Source organism: Neomonachus schauinslandi, chromosome 5 (assembly GCF_002201575.2).
Source record: "Neomonachus schauinslandi chromosome 5, ASM220157v2, whole genome shotgun sequence".
NCBI classification, from domain to species: Eukaryota; Metazoa; Chordata; class Mammalia; order Carnivora; family Phocidae; genus Neomonachus; species Neomonachus schauinslandi.
Window position 1 is genome coordinate 64,177,897 of NC_058407.1, and position 12,900 is coordinate 64,190,796.

The following is a 12,900-nucleotide window of genomic DNA, read 5'->3' on the forward strand; positions in this document are numbered from 1 at the left end:
GTTACAACGACTCTTGGGCCTTTCGGACCTGAGGTAGGGACAGTGTAAGGCTGTGACTAAGCCTCTTCCCCACCTCCCAGAACAGGTCCCTTCTGTGCTGCCGAATGTTTTCCTCCCGGCCCCTGGGTGTGAGGGGGGCCTGGGAGCATCGTGCCTCCTGCAGCTCTGTCCTTGTTCCCTTGCTACTCAGTGGCTCCTTTGTGAGAGCCACTCTCTCCGGACTCGGACTGCGCAGTGACGAACTTGGCCACCTGAGTCAGCAGACACAGAACAGGAGCCCGCAAGACTGTGCATGGTGTTTATTAGTGATGACTGTGAGGTGGGGGTCTTGTGGAACATGCTCTGTAGGTCACACGCTAGAGCCGTAAGGCAAGGGTAGTTGGGTAGACAGGGCCTCTGGGGGCTGTCCACTGTGTCCTCTCTCTCCCCATCTAACCCTAATTTAACAAGCAGCAGCTATGAATCAGCAAATAAAGTTGGGCCCATATTCCCCAGGAGGCATGAGGGCCAAGAACAGAAATGACAGGATGCAAGAGCAAAAGAATGAGGGAGGCAAGGAGGCCCCCGAAGCTGTTCCATACAGTCTCCGCTGTTCACGCCCTCCCTTCCCAAACCCCCAATCTGGCTTGGCTCCTGTCTGCCACCCGTCTGGCTTGACCATGCTCCGGTCTCTGGTGCTGTCAGACGTTAGCCTTCCCAGCAGGTGAAGAGAGCCGCTGGGGAGCCTCTGGGCCCAGCCTCGCCGGCCGACTGCTCCAGCCTTGTGTGTGGGTGCCTCGCCCCAGCTGATGGACGGGAGCGTCACCCTGTTGGGCTCTGACTGTCTCATTTCTAACGTGTGGCAGTGAGGTGAGTGGAGCGCCTCGGACCCCAAAGCACAACCCCTGAGTCCCTTGACTGTTAGGACTCGTGCCTGCTCAGCGACCTTGTTTCTTCCTCATGCCATGCTGCCCACACACCCCCACCCTCTTGTCACTTTGAGGGGGCATCCCTTCCCTGAGTGTGGTGGGAAGGCCCTGGCGAAGGGGATCCTGGCCTGAGGGCACTGCCCGGGGGAGGGGGGGTGGCAGCTTCTTGTGCAGGAGAGGAAGGTGCCGGGGTGCAGCACACACAGCTAGTACCTGGGATGGGAGCCTAGGGGGGTCATGGTGCCCAGGAGGTAAGGGGGCTCCCTGCTTCTCCAGAACCTTGGGACCACAGGCAGCCCTGGAGCTGGGGCTGGGCAGGGGGTTGTGGGGGCTGAGCCTAGTGCCAGCCTAATGCCAGTCTACCTCCATCCTGCCTGGAGTGGGCACCCCAGCCGGCTGCACCTGCGCCTGCCAGGGGAGGGCAGCAGGAGGCACTCAGTAGCTATCCTTGGGCCAGGGCCGGTTGCGCTGCCAGTTCCGGTCGTTGTGGTTGTGCTCCGAGTCCTGGGCTAGGAGCCGGTCCTGGGGGTCGTGCCCGTTAGCACTAGGGAGCCCCGAGGTGTGTTGGCGGTGGGGCTGGTACAGGTCCTGGTAGGCGTCCGCATAGTCCTCCTCCAGGTGGCGGGAGCTACGCTGCGAAGACCCTGTCCAGGCTTGGCGGGAGCTCTCGCTGGCCTCGTCTGAGGGCATCAAGCTGTCCCGCTCCAGGGGTGAGTGCTCCTCGCCGCGCTCCCCCAGCAGCTGCTGGTTCTGGGGGCAACACAACAGCTCTAAGTAGGTGGGGCAGACCTCGCAGGGCCTCCCTCCCACCTCTAGTGGGGTGGGGGTGGGGGATTCTTCCCCCTCAACTCTCAGTTCCTGGATACAGGAAATGGTGCGAGGAGGGAGAAGCATCTTCCACTTGAGACATGGAAAATGGGAGCTTTGGACTCCTGCAGAATTCAGGCTCTGCCTTCAAGACAGACTAAGTGAAAGAGTGTGTTTCTTCTGAGCTCAGAAAAGTAACCTCAGATTACCCATCTCATTGCTTTCTTCCCTTTCGCATCAGGGAGTTCCTTTGCCCATCTGCCCTAGCTCTGTACAGCAGAGCTGAGTTCTCCAATCCTTTGGCCTTCGAGCTGGAGGCCAAGGACAATCCTCTGGGCCAGGAGGGGACAGTGCTTTGGCTGGCTTAGCCTGAGCATCTGTGCCCAATTGGAAATGGGTACCTGAAGTCCGGGGATGGCACTGGGAGGACCCAGAAGTCCAGGGCCAGGGGCTGGGTGGTGGGTGGCCCTCCAGTAAACCTCTAGGTACTCAGCCAGGTGCTCACAGGCATCCTCCAGCTGGTTCTCATCCAGAATCACATCAAATGACTCCTGGCGGGGAGAGGGAAAGCAGGGAGATGGGCTTCCTCTCAGTAGCGGCCCCCCACCATCTCCAACACTCCCCCAGCCCTGGAAAAGCAAGAGTGGGCCCAGCAGTCTACCTGTGTCGCTGACCCAGGCACTCACCGGTGGGCACTGAACCAGCTTATCATAAGCCATCATCTGTACTGTCAGGTGCTTCATCTGTGACTTGCCCCGGGAGCGGATGAGGCGCTGGAGGACCTGAGGGGGAAGGGCAGGGCTGGGCCTAGAAAGAACTGGGCCTGTCCCCCACTTGTGATACAGCATCAGGAGCAGGTGCGGATGATCAGGAAGGGGCAGCAGGGAAAGGGAACCCAGGAGTCCCCAGGCAGGGACCGAGTAGAGTTGTACCGCATGGTGGGAGGGCAGCCCCATGGACCACCTCCATCGCCACTGTCGATGTACCTTTGGTGAGGATACTTTGACAAAGACGATGATGGGCGCCAGTGAGGTCTTGGCCAGCTGTGCCGGGTGGTTGATGGTGTCAGCATCCAGCACTACCAGCTGCAGGGATTTGGCCAGCTCGAATATGCGCTCGATCTCACTCTGTACTTCCGCTGTGGAGGGGGCAAGCGAGCCGTGATGCTCACCGTGGGGCTCCACCTGCTTCTTCCTCCAGCGGGGCTGCAGGCACTCCCGGATGGTAGATGGGAAGGCACCGGAGGGAGAGGGTACTCATCAAGGCCCCCGGGGCAAGCAGAGAAACAGGGAACCGGGGTGACTGGGATGGTTCTCGCCAGTCCTGGGGCAGGTAGAGGAGCTGGGCAGGACTGCAAGGTGCCAGGGAAGAGGAAGGTAGGAGGAAGGGTCTCACTAATGCTCGAGCAGGCCGACAAGCAGGAGACCGGGACTTCTCACCAATGCTGGAGCGGGCGGAGGAGCGCTCAATGATGGTCCTCTTGCCGGGGTTGTTGAGCACAGATCGCTTTGCCAGCGAGAGGTCCGCTGTGACTCGGGTGATGGAGATCCTGGGGTCGGGGTGGAGAATCACAGCCCAGCTCTAAATTTCAAGCCTTAGGCCTCTCCTTACCCAGGTTCCACTAACTGTCTCTTTAGAGAAGACCTGGCTACAGGCACCTGGAAGGAGATAATGATCTTCTCCCAGGTTCTCATGCCACCTGAGGCCAGAGCAGCTTACCTGCCATCAAACCTATGTTTGAGGAAGTCGAAGAGAGCCTTCTGCATCATGTCTGTGACCTGGGTGGGAGGGGCGAGGGGAGAGGCATGCGACTGACTGGGGGTCCTCTCGGGGAGACGCAGCATCCCTAGGCCTGGCCCTGGAGCCTGCCCCCTCCACATACAGAGCTGATGAGGGGAGAACACCCCCTCCCACCGTCCCTGCGGCCTTCCCATGGCAGGCTGGGTAGGGGCGACTCTTTGGGGTCAGGGACCTTCTCTCACCTCATAACCTTTCAGAGAGGGTCCCACCAACACCACAGGCCGCATGGAGGGCACCACATCATACGGGGGAACGTGTTCTGCCTGCAGGATTGACCTGAGGTCAAGCAGGACCGTGGCCCTGTCGCCTGTCCTATGCCTGACTGCTGCAGGGCAGATTCAGAAGTTCTGGGCTCCCTCCCTTCTCTGTTCTCCTGCCCTTCCAGCAACGACTGCCCAGAAAGCTGTCCCCACAGCCGTAAGCCATGAGCCCCCCCCCCCAGCCCAGATCCCTTTCTTGACTCACCTGCTTTTGCTTCTGCTTGGCTTTTTGGAAAAGGAAATAAAAGATTAAAGTTGGTGAAGGGGGAAAGGCCCCGGGGGCATGGTATTCCCTTCCCCAGGGGAGACACTGGGTTTCTCTGAGCTCTTTTGGCCCCTCCACCAACCCCTTCCCACACAGCTCACCTGGGAACCAGCTCCCTTTTCCCCCTGTGTCTTAGTCACCCACCTACCCAAGATGGGCGGGTTGGGGGGAGGCTACCTAGAGATGGAGGAGGGGAGCGTCGGTTGCCAATGTCACTCAGGCTGGAGGGGTTCCCAGATCTCCTGAGAGCAGAAAGGGAGGTCAGTAAGCTTCTGTGTGCACACAGGTTCTACACATTATTTAATAGTCGCATACATGTCCTTACATCTTAGCTAGTGAGGGATGGGTGTGTGTGACATCTGTGTATCTGCACGTGTGTCAGCTTCCGGGTACGAGGGGGGGTATGTTTATGGAGTCACAAACCCTGCTCTCACCTGGCCTTCTGCTCCTGCTTGAGCCGGATGCTCTCCAGGCGCTGGGGGCTGGGGATGAAGGCGATGTCCCCACCCTCTTTCACTAGCCTCCCGATCCACCAGTCATTGCTGTACTTCTGGGGGAAGGGGCGGTGAGAGGAGGCACCCAGGCCTCAGTCCTGGCTCTTCAATGTGAAGGCGCCAGGGAGGCAGCACAAAAGGAGGGGGGCGCGAGAAGGTGCCAGAGGGAAGGGCAACCAGGATTGAGCCACCCAAGATTTCAGTGTGGCATCACTGATGTCACAGGGGACCTAAAAGGCAACTCATCTAACTGCTTGCTTTACACATATGGAGAATGAGGCCCAAGCCAGGTCTCAGAAGGATGGAGGCCCTGGGGATTGGGGTTTAGATATGAGGGGCATATGGGTGTGTGTTCTGGGTAAGAGCTGAGGAGTCTGGGGACTTGTTTATAGACTAAGACTGAAGTAAGAGGCATGGGAGCTGGGGCAAGAGCAGGGGAATTAGGTGGCTTCTCTTTGGGGTTGGGGTTGGTCACCTCTTTAATGTGCAGAAAGTCTTTGGCCTCAAAGTTGACTCCAGAGCCCTGGACTGGGCACTCCTCATCCAGTACGCCACAGTAGCTGACATTGGTCCTCACAGCAAATGCCACAGGTTTGTGCTAGGGAATTTGGCCATCAGGGCAAGTGAGGGGAGCTTCGCAGCACCCCTTCTAACTTCAGTGCCCCATTAGTAGAGGGCAGAGACCCCAAGAGAACGCCCATGACACACACACACTCACACTCATGAGCATCCCGCCCACTGAGCCCGGGGGACTTAGGACTGAGCACAAGTTTCCACACAGCCTGGCCTGGCCTGCCCACCCAAGTTGATACCTTGGCCCTTTCAAGCTGCTGCTGAGCCTGGCTCTCCACTTCCCGCCGGGCACTCTCCCGGTCCTCCTCCAGGGAGACGTCTGAGTCCAGAGATGGGCGGCTGGTATAGGAGTCGGCTGAACCCTGGCATGCGGGAGAGGCTGTGACCCCTGGGCTCAGGTGTGAGGGGCACCATAGGCATCCTCTAAGCCCCCCTACAGCAGTGCCTCCACTAACCCTAGCCCGCCCATGTCCACTCGGGTAGCTGGGCCCTAGCGGTCCCTCCGTCTCCCTCCAGCCCAATCCATACGTGCTAAGATCTGGGCCCCTCCCCCCAAGCCTATTAATACTGCAGCCTTGAATAGAGCTTTCCCTTTCCTCCTTCCTCCCTTTCCTCCCCTCTACCCTGGCCTCTGAGGCAGAGTGAAGGGAGATGTGCTGAAGATGATATATTGGAGATGATTCTGAATCCAAAAGACCCAACCCTCTTGCTCACATCAGCCTGCAAAGCAGCCTGGACCTTATCCCTTTAAAATGCGTGGCAGGAGTACAGTCAGCCGGGAACAGTCAAGAGACTCTGGTTGGCATGGCACTGGTCCTGAGTGTCAGGATAGGGCCATCCACCCCCTTAGATCTCATCTCCCCCAGTGCCTACCCTTCCAGGGAGGAGGACACAGAGCTGCCAACTCCTGGAAGTCACTTCCTCTCTACCCTCGCCGCCCCCACTTTCTTTCCTCTCACACCTGCTGGGGCAACTGGCCAGGTGTGGGCAGCAAACAAGACACGGACTGAGAAGGCAACACAAAGCTGTCTCCCTGGGCCCCAGTGAGGCTCCGCCACACCTACCATCTGGCCCACATCTCCCCAGCCCTTCCCCAAGGGGATATCAGCCCTAGAGGAAGGACTTGTCAGTGCCAGGCAACCCAGCCGAGGACCCTGGGGTGGTAGGGACGGGGTCTTTGGTAACCTGAGCCAGGAGAGTCTCCGAGTCCTGCCCACAGGAAGGGTCTTTGGGCAGGGGGTACATTTGGAGGGTTGCAGAGCTCACCATGAGGGAGGCCCTGAAGGAGACGCACAAATGAGCAAGGGAAGCTGGACCTCAGGACAGGAAGATAGAAGTCAGGATGTCTGGGTTTCCCCCTGAGTCTAGGGGAAAGGGAATCTTTTGTTTCCTGCCTCAGTTTCCCCTCTTTATGATCAGAAGCCTGACGTGCTACTTCCATCAGTTCTGAGGTGCAGGTGGCAGAGATAAGATAGGGGCCTCGATAAGGAGTCCATGTGGGAGTGTGTGTGTGTGTGTGTGTGTGTGTGTGTGTAGGGAAGGGGTTTTTAGAATGTACTCAGACTGAGGAACACTCCTTCAAGCTCACCGTGCGTGACCACTTAGAGAAGGCAGCGGAAGCCAGACTCTCAGTGGGGAAGACAAACTCACATACCGCCATGCCCTCTGCCCCAGCCCCACCATTGGCAAAAGGGCTGGTCCGCTGGCTATCGGTCCGGGGCCTTGAGCCGCAGCTAAAGACAACGTCTGTGGTAGACGGAAGGCATGAAGATAGCACAAAGGGGAAAAAGCCTTTCATTTTACAGAGGAGTAGAGTCTGCCTGCTATTCCCCATCTCTCCTGAGAACAAAATAAGGCTGGCTTGTCAGCAGGATAAAGAGCAGCTGAGCCCGGGAAGAAGCTTCGCACTGTCAGTGGAGTGGGGGGACCTCCTCGTAGGGGTCTTACACATAGGAGATGGGTGTCTAAAGTGAACAGGGGCCAGCGGGAAGAGAGGCAAGAGACGAGGCAGGATGACCACTCACTTTGATGAGTATACATCACATGCCTCCTAGATGTCCAGGCCTGTGCTGGCAGAGGAGTCTGACCTTCACCCTCTGCTCCACAGGCTCTCGGCCTAATTTCGTCACCTTAATGTCCCTGCCTGGGGCATCTGGGTCACCTGGCCTCTCGCCTCAGGATGGGAATGACAGGATCTGCCTGTAAATGTTTAATGAGTTGTGCTCTGAATGGAACCCCCTCTCCATTATTCCCAAGTCCTCGGAGCTCACCCATCTCTCGTGCGCGGGTACCACCTGGGAGGCCGGGGCCACCCTGCCAAGTGTGCTCCGGGCTGTTGCCTCCCTCACCCCCCGTTATGCCGAAACAGCCAGAGGCTCAGTACTTTTGGAGCTGCCAGGGGTTGGCACAGTGCCCTGGTGGTGCCCCCCTTGCCTGGTGAGTGTGTGGGCAGGCTGCAGCTCCACTCTTGCCTGGCACAGGGGAAGGAGAGGAGGGAGATGAGCCTGTGGATTTATTTAGAGCCTGATCTCCCTCCTACTGCTTCAGAGGGGGCCTCAGGGAGAGCAAGGAGCCAGGCAAGAGAAAGGGAAGTGGGGGAGGGTGATCCAGGAACCAGCAAGGGGTGCGGAGCCAGCGAGGGGGCAAGAGACTGCCCCAACACCAGCCACATGTCAGTCTTTACCTTGCAACAGCCTTTGCCGTCTCACCAGGGCTGGGAAAGAACCTTCTAGGGCCCTCCAGCCCCTCGGAGAGGTTCATTCTCAAGCTCACCTTGGCACCCTGGGCCATGTCAGCTGTCCCTTCAACTGTCAGAAAGAGGTGTCCACCAGAGCCTTGAAAATCATCTGCTCTAGCTGCAGTGTAATTAGCCCCAGAGGCCCAATGGGGAATTGGGCCCAGCAGGAGCCCAGTCCCAGGAAAGGACTGATAGCTGTCTACTCTGAACCCGAGGACTCCTGTACCCTGGGCTTGGCACCAAAAGATGGAAGAAAATGCAAATACTCCCCTTTTGACTGGAGGGCTCTACCCTCCACACCTATCAGGGACCCCTCCCAAGCCATCTAGTGGTCCTCTCTGAAGGAGGCCTTCATGCAGGAGGTTTGAGGGAAGGGACGGAGAAGCTGCTCCCCATCCTTGCCCCATCTTTCTAGGCACTCTCCCTGTTCCCTGAGCTCCGGGAATCACTGCCTAATGAGCTGATTTGTCTCAGTGGGTCAGGAGATAAAAGCAAAGAGAAGAATTAAATATTTATCAGTTGCCTAGTTCTCTGAGCACAGAGCTTCCTCTCCATCCCCAGGCCCTCAGCCCCTCTGGCCTCACCTCCAGGCCCTCCATGCTGAGCAGGAGCTCAGGAAGCCCACTGCTCTGAGGATGCCTCAGCAGGAGGCGTGGAACGGATGGGGCTCAGTCAGCTGGCCCACCCATGTGCTGGGTGCCTAGTTTCCAGCCCCGGAGAGAAGCTGGGCTACAGGCAGGGTGAGGAAACAAGGCAATGCTCAGGGATGGCAGCAGAAGGGAATAATGGAGGTCCTCAAGTTTATGATCCTTCTGAGGCTGGTACCTGACTCTCTGATGTTCTCCTAGGCTCTAAATTTGTCCTTTACTTGAAGCACAGGAGGTCTGAATTCTCCTCCTCCCAGAAAGCTCCAGCTTCTCCTGTGGTTGCTGTGTTCAGACCCCGTCAGTCCTCCTTTGGGAGCTCCAGATGCTGCGTGTGCCCTCTTTACAGCCTCTGTGCCCTCAGCCTCCAGCCCTTCCTCCCTCTATCCTTCAGTCCTGGGCTCTGGAGCCACCTGCTTGAGCCTTTCCCCCACACTACCCCCATCTTGCACACACCCTATACCCCTTGGTCTAGGACTGGGGTCCTGGGAAGCCCTGGGCATGAAAATCCATCTCCCCACTTTCCAGGAGCGCCCCCCTGCACGCCCTGCCGCTCCACCGAGGCGTTTTCAAAGTCCTGCACAGGGGAAGGGTCCAAGGGAGAAGAGAAGTCACCCCAACTTCCCCACCCCCACCCTCACCGTGGGCACTCACCGCCTCCGAGTCCTCAAACCCGGGCACGTAGGAGTCGTCATACATGGGGGAGTCCGGGTGGGGGGGGAGCAAGCGGCGCCGGGGGCGGGAGCAGCCGGAGGCAGGGGCGAGGACAGCGGGCCGCGCCCGAGAGATGCCACCGAGCCCCGCAGCCCTGCGGGCGGCGGCGGAGAGCGAGAGAGCGCGAAGGAGAGAGCGAGCCGCGAAGACCAGCTGCTCGGAGCTCAAATCACCGCTCCCCCCACCCCACCCCCGCCCCCCAAACCCTGCCGGTCCCACCCCGAGCGCGGCTGAGGAATCTGGCGCCGGCTCCTACAACAATAGTGCCCGCCCACCTGACCCCCTCCCCGGGAGCAGGCGAGGGCGGCGGCGGGGGGCGCCGGCCACCCGGGGAGCCCGCGACCGGCCAGGGAGAGGGTGGCCGGCCGCAGCCGGGGGGAAGGTGGGTCCCCAAGCACCTATGGGGCACAGGGGCGGCGGGGAGGAAGGGGAGGAGAGACTGCGGGCGGGGCGGATCCAGGCTCGGAGGAGGCGGGGCGAGGAGAGATGCGGAGACAGAGACGCTCAGCAACCCAGGAAATACTCCGCCGGGAAACAAAGGGCTGGAGCGGGGGAGGGGAGGGGGCGCGGAGATGGTACCCAAGCCGAGAAAGCGGAGGGTGCAGATTGCGGGGAGGCAGGAGACAGAGAAAGGAGGGGTTGAGGCAGAGGGAGAAAGGGGGGGAGACAGGAAATTAGGGAGACTGGGGGAGCTCGGAGAGGCGGGGCGGGGGCGGGGGACGGGCGGCCGATGGGGGAGGGGCCCCAGGTGAGAGGGCGGCGTGTCTGGGCCCTAGCGGCCCAGAGACTCGGAAAACAAACCCGCAATGGAGGGGGGGAATGGGTTTGGCGACCCCAGGCCAATGTCGTGAAAGTAGCCCCTACCCCAACAGGTGCTCGGCCCCCTTAGGGCTGGGACCCTGCAAAGGGCCTTGTCGCTCAACCCGTGCAAAGGGGGAGGTTTTGGGTCCGGCCGCCCCACACCTGTTGCGCCAGCGGATTCCATCCTAGTCTGGCCAGGATGGGGGTTCCCTTCCTCACTTCCTTGCCAAGGACTGAGCTAGGCAGTGCCAAGGCATCCGTGGGAACTGGGGGAGGGAGGGGCTGTTTTAGGTGAGCCTAAAGGGAGGAGGAAAGAAACCGGAGGGTGGAGGGGCTGGGACAGAAGGTGGGATCCTGGCCACCCTGGGGTTGGAACAGGGTGGGGGAGAGGGCAAGACGAGCGAATCACTAGTGTGAGGCCAGATTCCCTCCTTAGAGAAAGGATGGGGGTGGGGTGGCCGGTATCCGGGTTGGAGCCACGGGGCCGCTCTGCACCAGTCAGTCTCCTTCCCAGGGGCACTGAGATGTGAGGTTAGAGACCGAGCAGCAGCCCTCCTCCTGAATAAACTTCCCCAAAGATCCACCCATTTGAGCTCCCTCCTTTCTTCCATCTCCTGAGCAACACTGTTCCTTTGAATTTTGATTACTTACCTGCCGCCCTCCCCCACCACTCGGGGGATGTGAGATAGAAAGAGGGTTACACTTGGAGCCCCCTGAGCTCAGTCCTTCTCCAGTCCCAGTTTCTCACACCCAGGAGGGTGAATCAGGAATCTGCTCATCGCTTTACCTTCCTGAGCTACAGGGGAGTCAGAAGACGGAAACCCACACGGTGTGATGAGGTCTAGGGGGGAAGCACTGCCCACGGGAGAGAAGACCACCCAACCCAACTGGCTTCCCCATTTATGTAACCTTGTTCATGTTCCATTGCCAAGAAAGAAGGAGAGAAGGGGCCTCATCTTAAGACTATCTTTAGTCTGCCTTTAGTCTGTCTACCCCTGTGAGTGGTGCAGCCCAGCTCTGCTTAGCATCTTCCTCCTGCTGGATTTGGCAGACAACTTTGTTGGAGCCCTACGGCCTGGCAAGCACTGTTGCGGGGGACGGTGGGGGGAGCCGGCTTTCACAGTTCCTTCTCCTGAGTCCAGCACCATTTGGGGGTTGGTTATACATTGGATTCTTTGGTAGTGCCGGCTCCCAGACACTGTTCTTTTCACTTTCGTGCCCTCTTCCAGTTTCTCAGAATTCCTCGGATCCTCCTCTTTTATTCTCTGCCTCTTCAGTTCCTTCTGTTTTTCCAGAAGGGCAGAAAGGCACGAGGTGTGAAAGAATAGGACCTTCAAGATGCTCTCTCTCCTGGAAGATGATTCCAGTGAAGACAGCTGCTGAGGCACCTGCTTCTCTTCCCATCCCTGAATCTACTCTCCTGGTCTCTCCTTTTGGGACTCTTTCCACCACCAGGGGGTCCTGCGGTCCAGCGGATCTGCCATCAGCTTCACTCCTTCCTCACACATCTTGTTGTCTTCATCCCCATCTGGGACGGTGGTGTCCAAGTCTGCTTCTGAGGCAGGAATTGTCATGCCAACCACCCCTGGGAGATGGGTTCAATTTTTCACACCTGGGCCCATCCCTTGGGTCTCACAGGAGCTTCAGAGCTGCTCTCCTTTCCTTATCTCTGAGTTGCTACTCAATGCCCCCTTCCATTTCTCACCTCACCCACACCTGCCTGCTCCAGTTCTCATGCCAACTTCCTGTCTTGAAACAAGACATGCGCCTGTCAGTATCCGTGTGGCCCCGACCCCTTTTCTTTTCCGTGGCTGAGCATAAGGGGAGAGAGCGAGGGCACAAAAAGGATTCGAGGATTCCTGCTCTCCTTGTTCTAGGAGAGAGCTGTTAGACTGGCAGCTGGCTGGTAGCCAAGGCATGGACGCAGGACGTAGAGGCGACCGGGGGCGGGGGGAACCTGGATAACCAACCAGGTTTGGGAGTTGGAGTTCTTGGGAGTCTCCAGAAGACATTCTAGCTTCTCTTATAAGTGCACCAGGAAGCTGGACAGATCCTAATCCCTCTGCATTGAGTGGGGAAACTGAGCTAGTACCTCTGGGAAGTCCTTCTCCCCAGCAGTCTTTAAGATCTGGACCACGCCAACCCCCCCCCCCATTCTAACTGATAGGCTGCCCTCAGGGAGCCTGGAGAGGGGCACCAGGGGAGCTTGGTGGATCCCTCTTATCTCCTTCTTTCATCTGGCCCCTTTTCTGGCTCCCCAGGCAGTCTTCCCCTCCCATCCCAATCCCAGTGCTTAGAAGCCGCCCGCTCTGGTTGCTCCTTCCTTTCTTGCCCGCCTCTTCCACCCTTAGCCTCACCTCCTCGATCTTCCTCCCTCCCCATCACTGCAGTCTCCCCCAAATGCGGGCCCTCTTCCTAGCTTGGAGTGGGGGTCTCCTCCCACCCACTGGGGAAGGGGCCCCCGCGTTTACCTCATTCAGCAGGAAGGTTGCACTGGAGTCAGAAAAAGACATAGACCGGGCTAGCGGCCTTTCCCCCTCCCCCGGGCCAGGGGCTCCGAGGCGGGAGCAGGACCCGGCCGCCGCTCTGCACACTGGCTCCCGCCTGCACGCCTGGCCTCGCCCCACGCCCGCCCGGCTCGCCGCGGGCTCGCGTCCCTCTCTCCGGGTTCCCTCCCCCTTTCCTCCTCCTTCCCTCCCTCTCCCTCCCTCTCCCTCCCTTTCTCGCCGCCTCTGTCACTCTCTCTCTCCGACCTTTCAGTCCTCTCTCCATTTCCGTCTCTTCTTCCTCCTCTCTACGGCGCGTGCTCTCTGTTTATCTGCGAACCTCCCACTGTCCTTCTACCCCGACATCTCGCCTCCCTTCTCCGCCTCCCCCCTCCTCCTCCAGACGGCCCC

The 12,900-nt window shown here is 59.2% G+C and overlaps 1 protein-coding gene across 4 annotated transcripts; it reads right to left on the reverse strand.

The window, feature by feature from the left end:
• Positions 1 to 290: 290 nt before the first annotated feature.
• On the reverse strand, positions 291 to 12,516 carry CACNB3 (calcium voltage-gated channel auxiliary subunit beta 3). 4 transcript variants are annotated; one of them, XM_044914861.1, is made up of 13 exons: positions 12,475 to 12,516; positions 5,347 to 5,469; positions 5,010 to 5,132; positions 4,475 to 4,590; positions 4,218 to 4,282; positions 3,981 to 4,000; positions 3,698 to 3,778; positions 3,435 to 3,493; positions 3,155 to 3,264; positions 2,702 to 2,853; positions 2,402 to 2,497; positions 2,117 to 2,266; positions 291 to 1,658 (listed from the first exon to the last, which is right to left on the reverse strand). In XM_044914861.1, exons 1-13 carry the CDS (start codon positions 12,514 to 12,516, stop codon positions 1,344 to 1,346), a joined length of 1,452 nt encoding a protein of 483 aa, XP_044770796.1. In that variant the 3' UTR covers positions 291 to 1,343. The 4 variants fall into 4 exon arrangements, with proteins under 4 accessions (XP_044770796.1, XP_021560595.1, XP_044770797.1 ...); XM_021704920.2 differs by lacking the exon at positions 12,475 to 12,516 and adding an exon at positions 9,143 to 9,382; XM_044914862.1 differs by lacking the exons at positions 5,010 to 5,132; positions 12,475 to 12,516 and adding an exon at positions 9,143 to 9,382.
• Between the last annotated feature and the right edge of the window lie 384 nt (positions 12,517 to 12,900).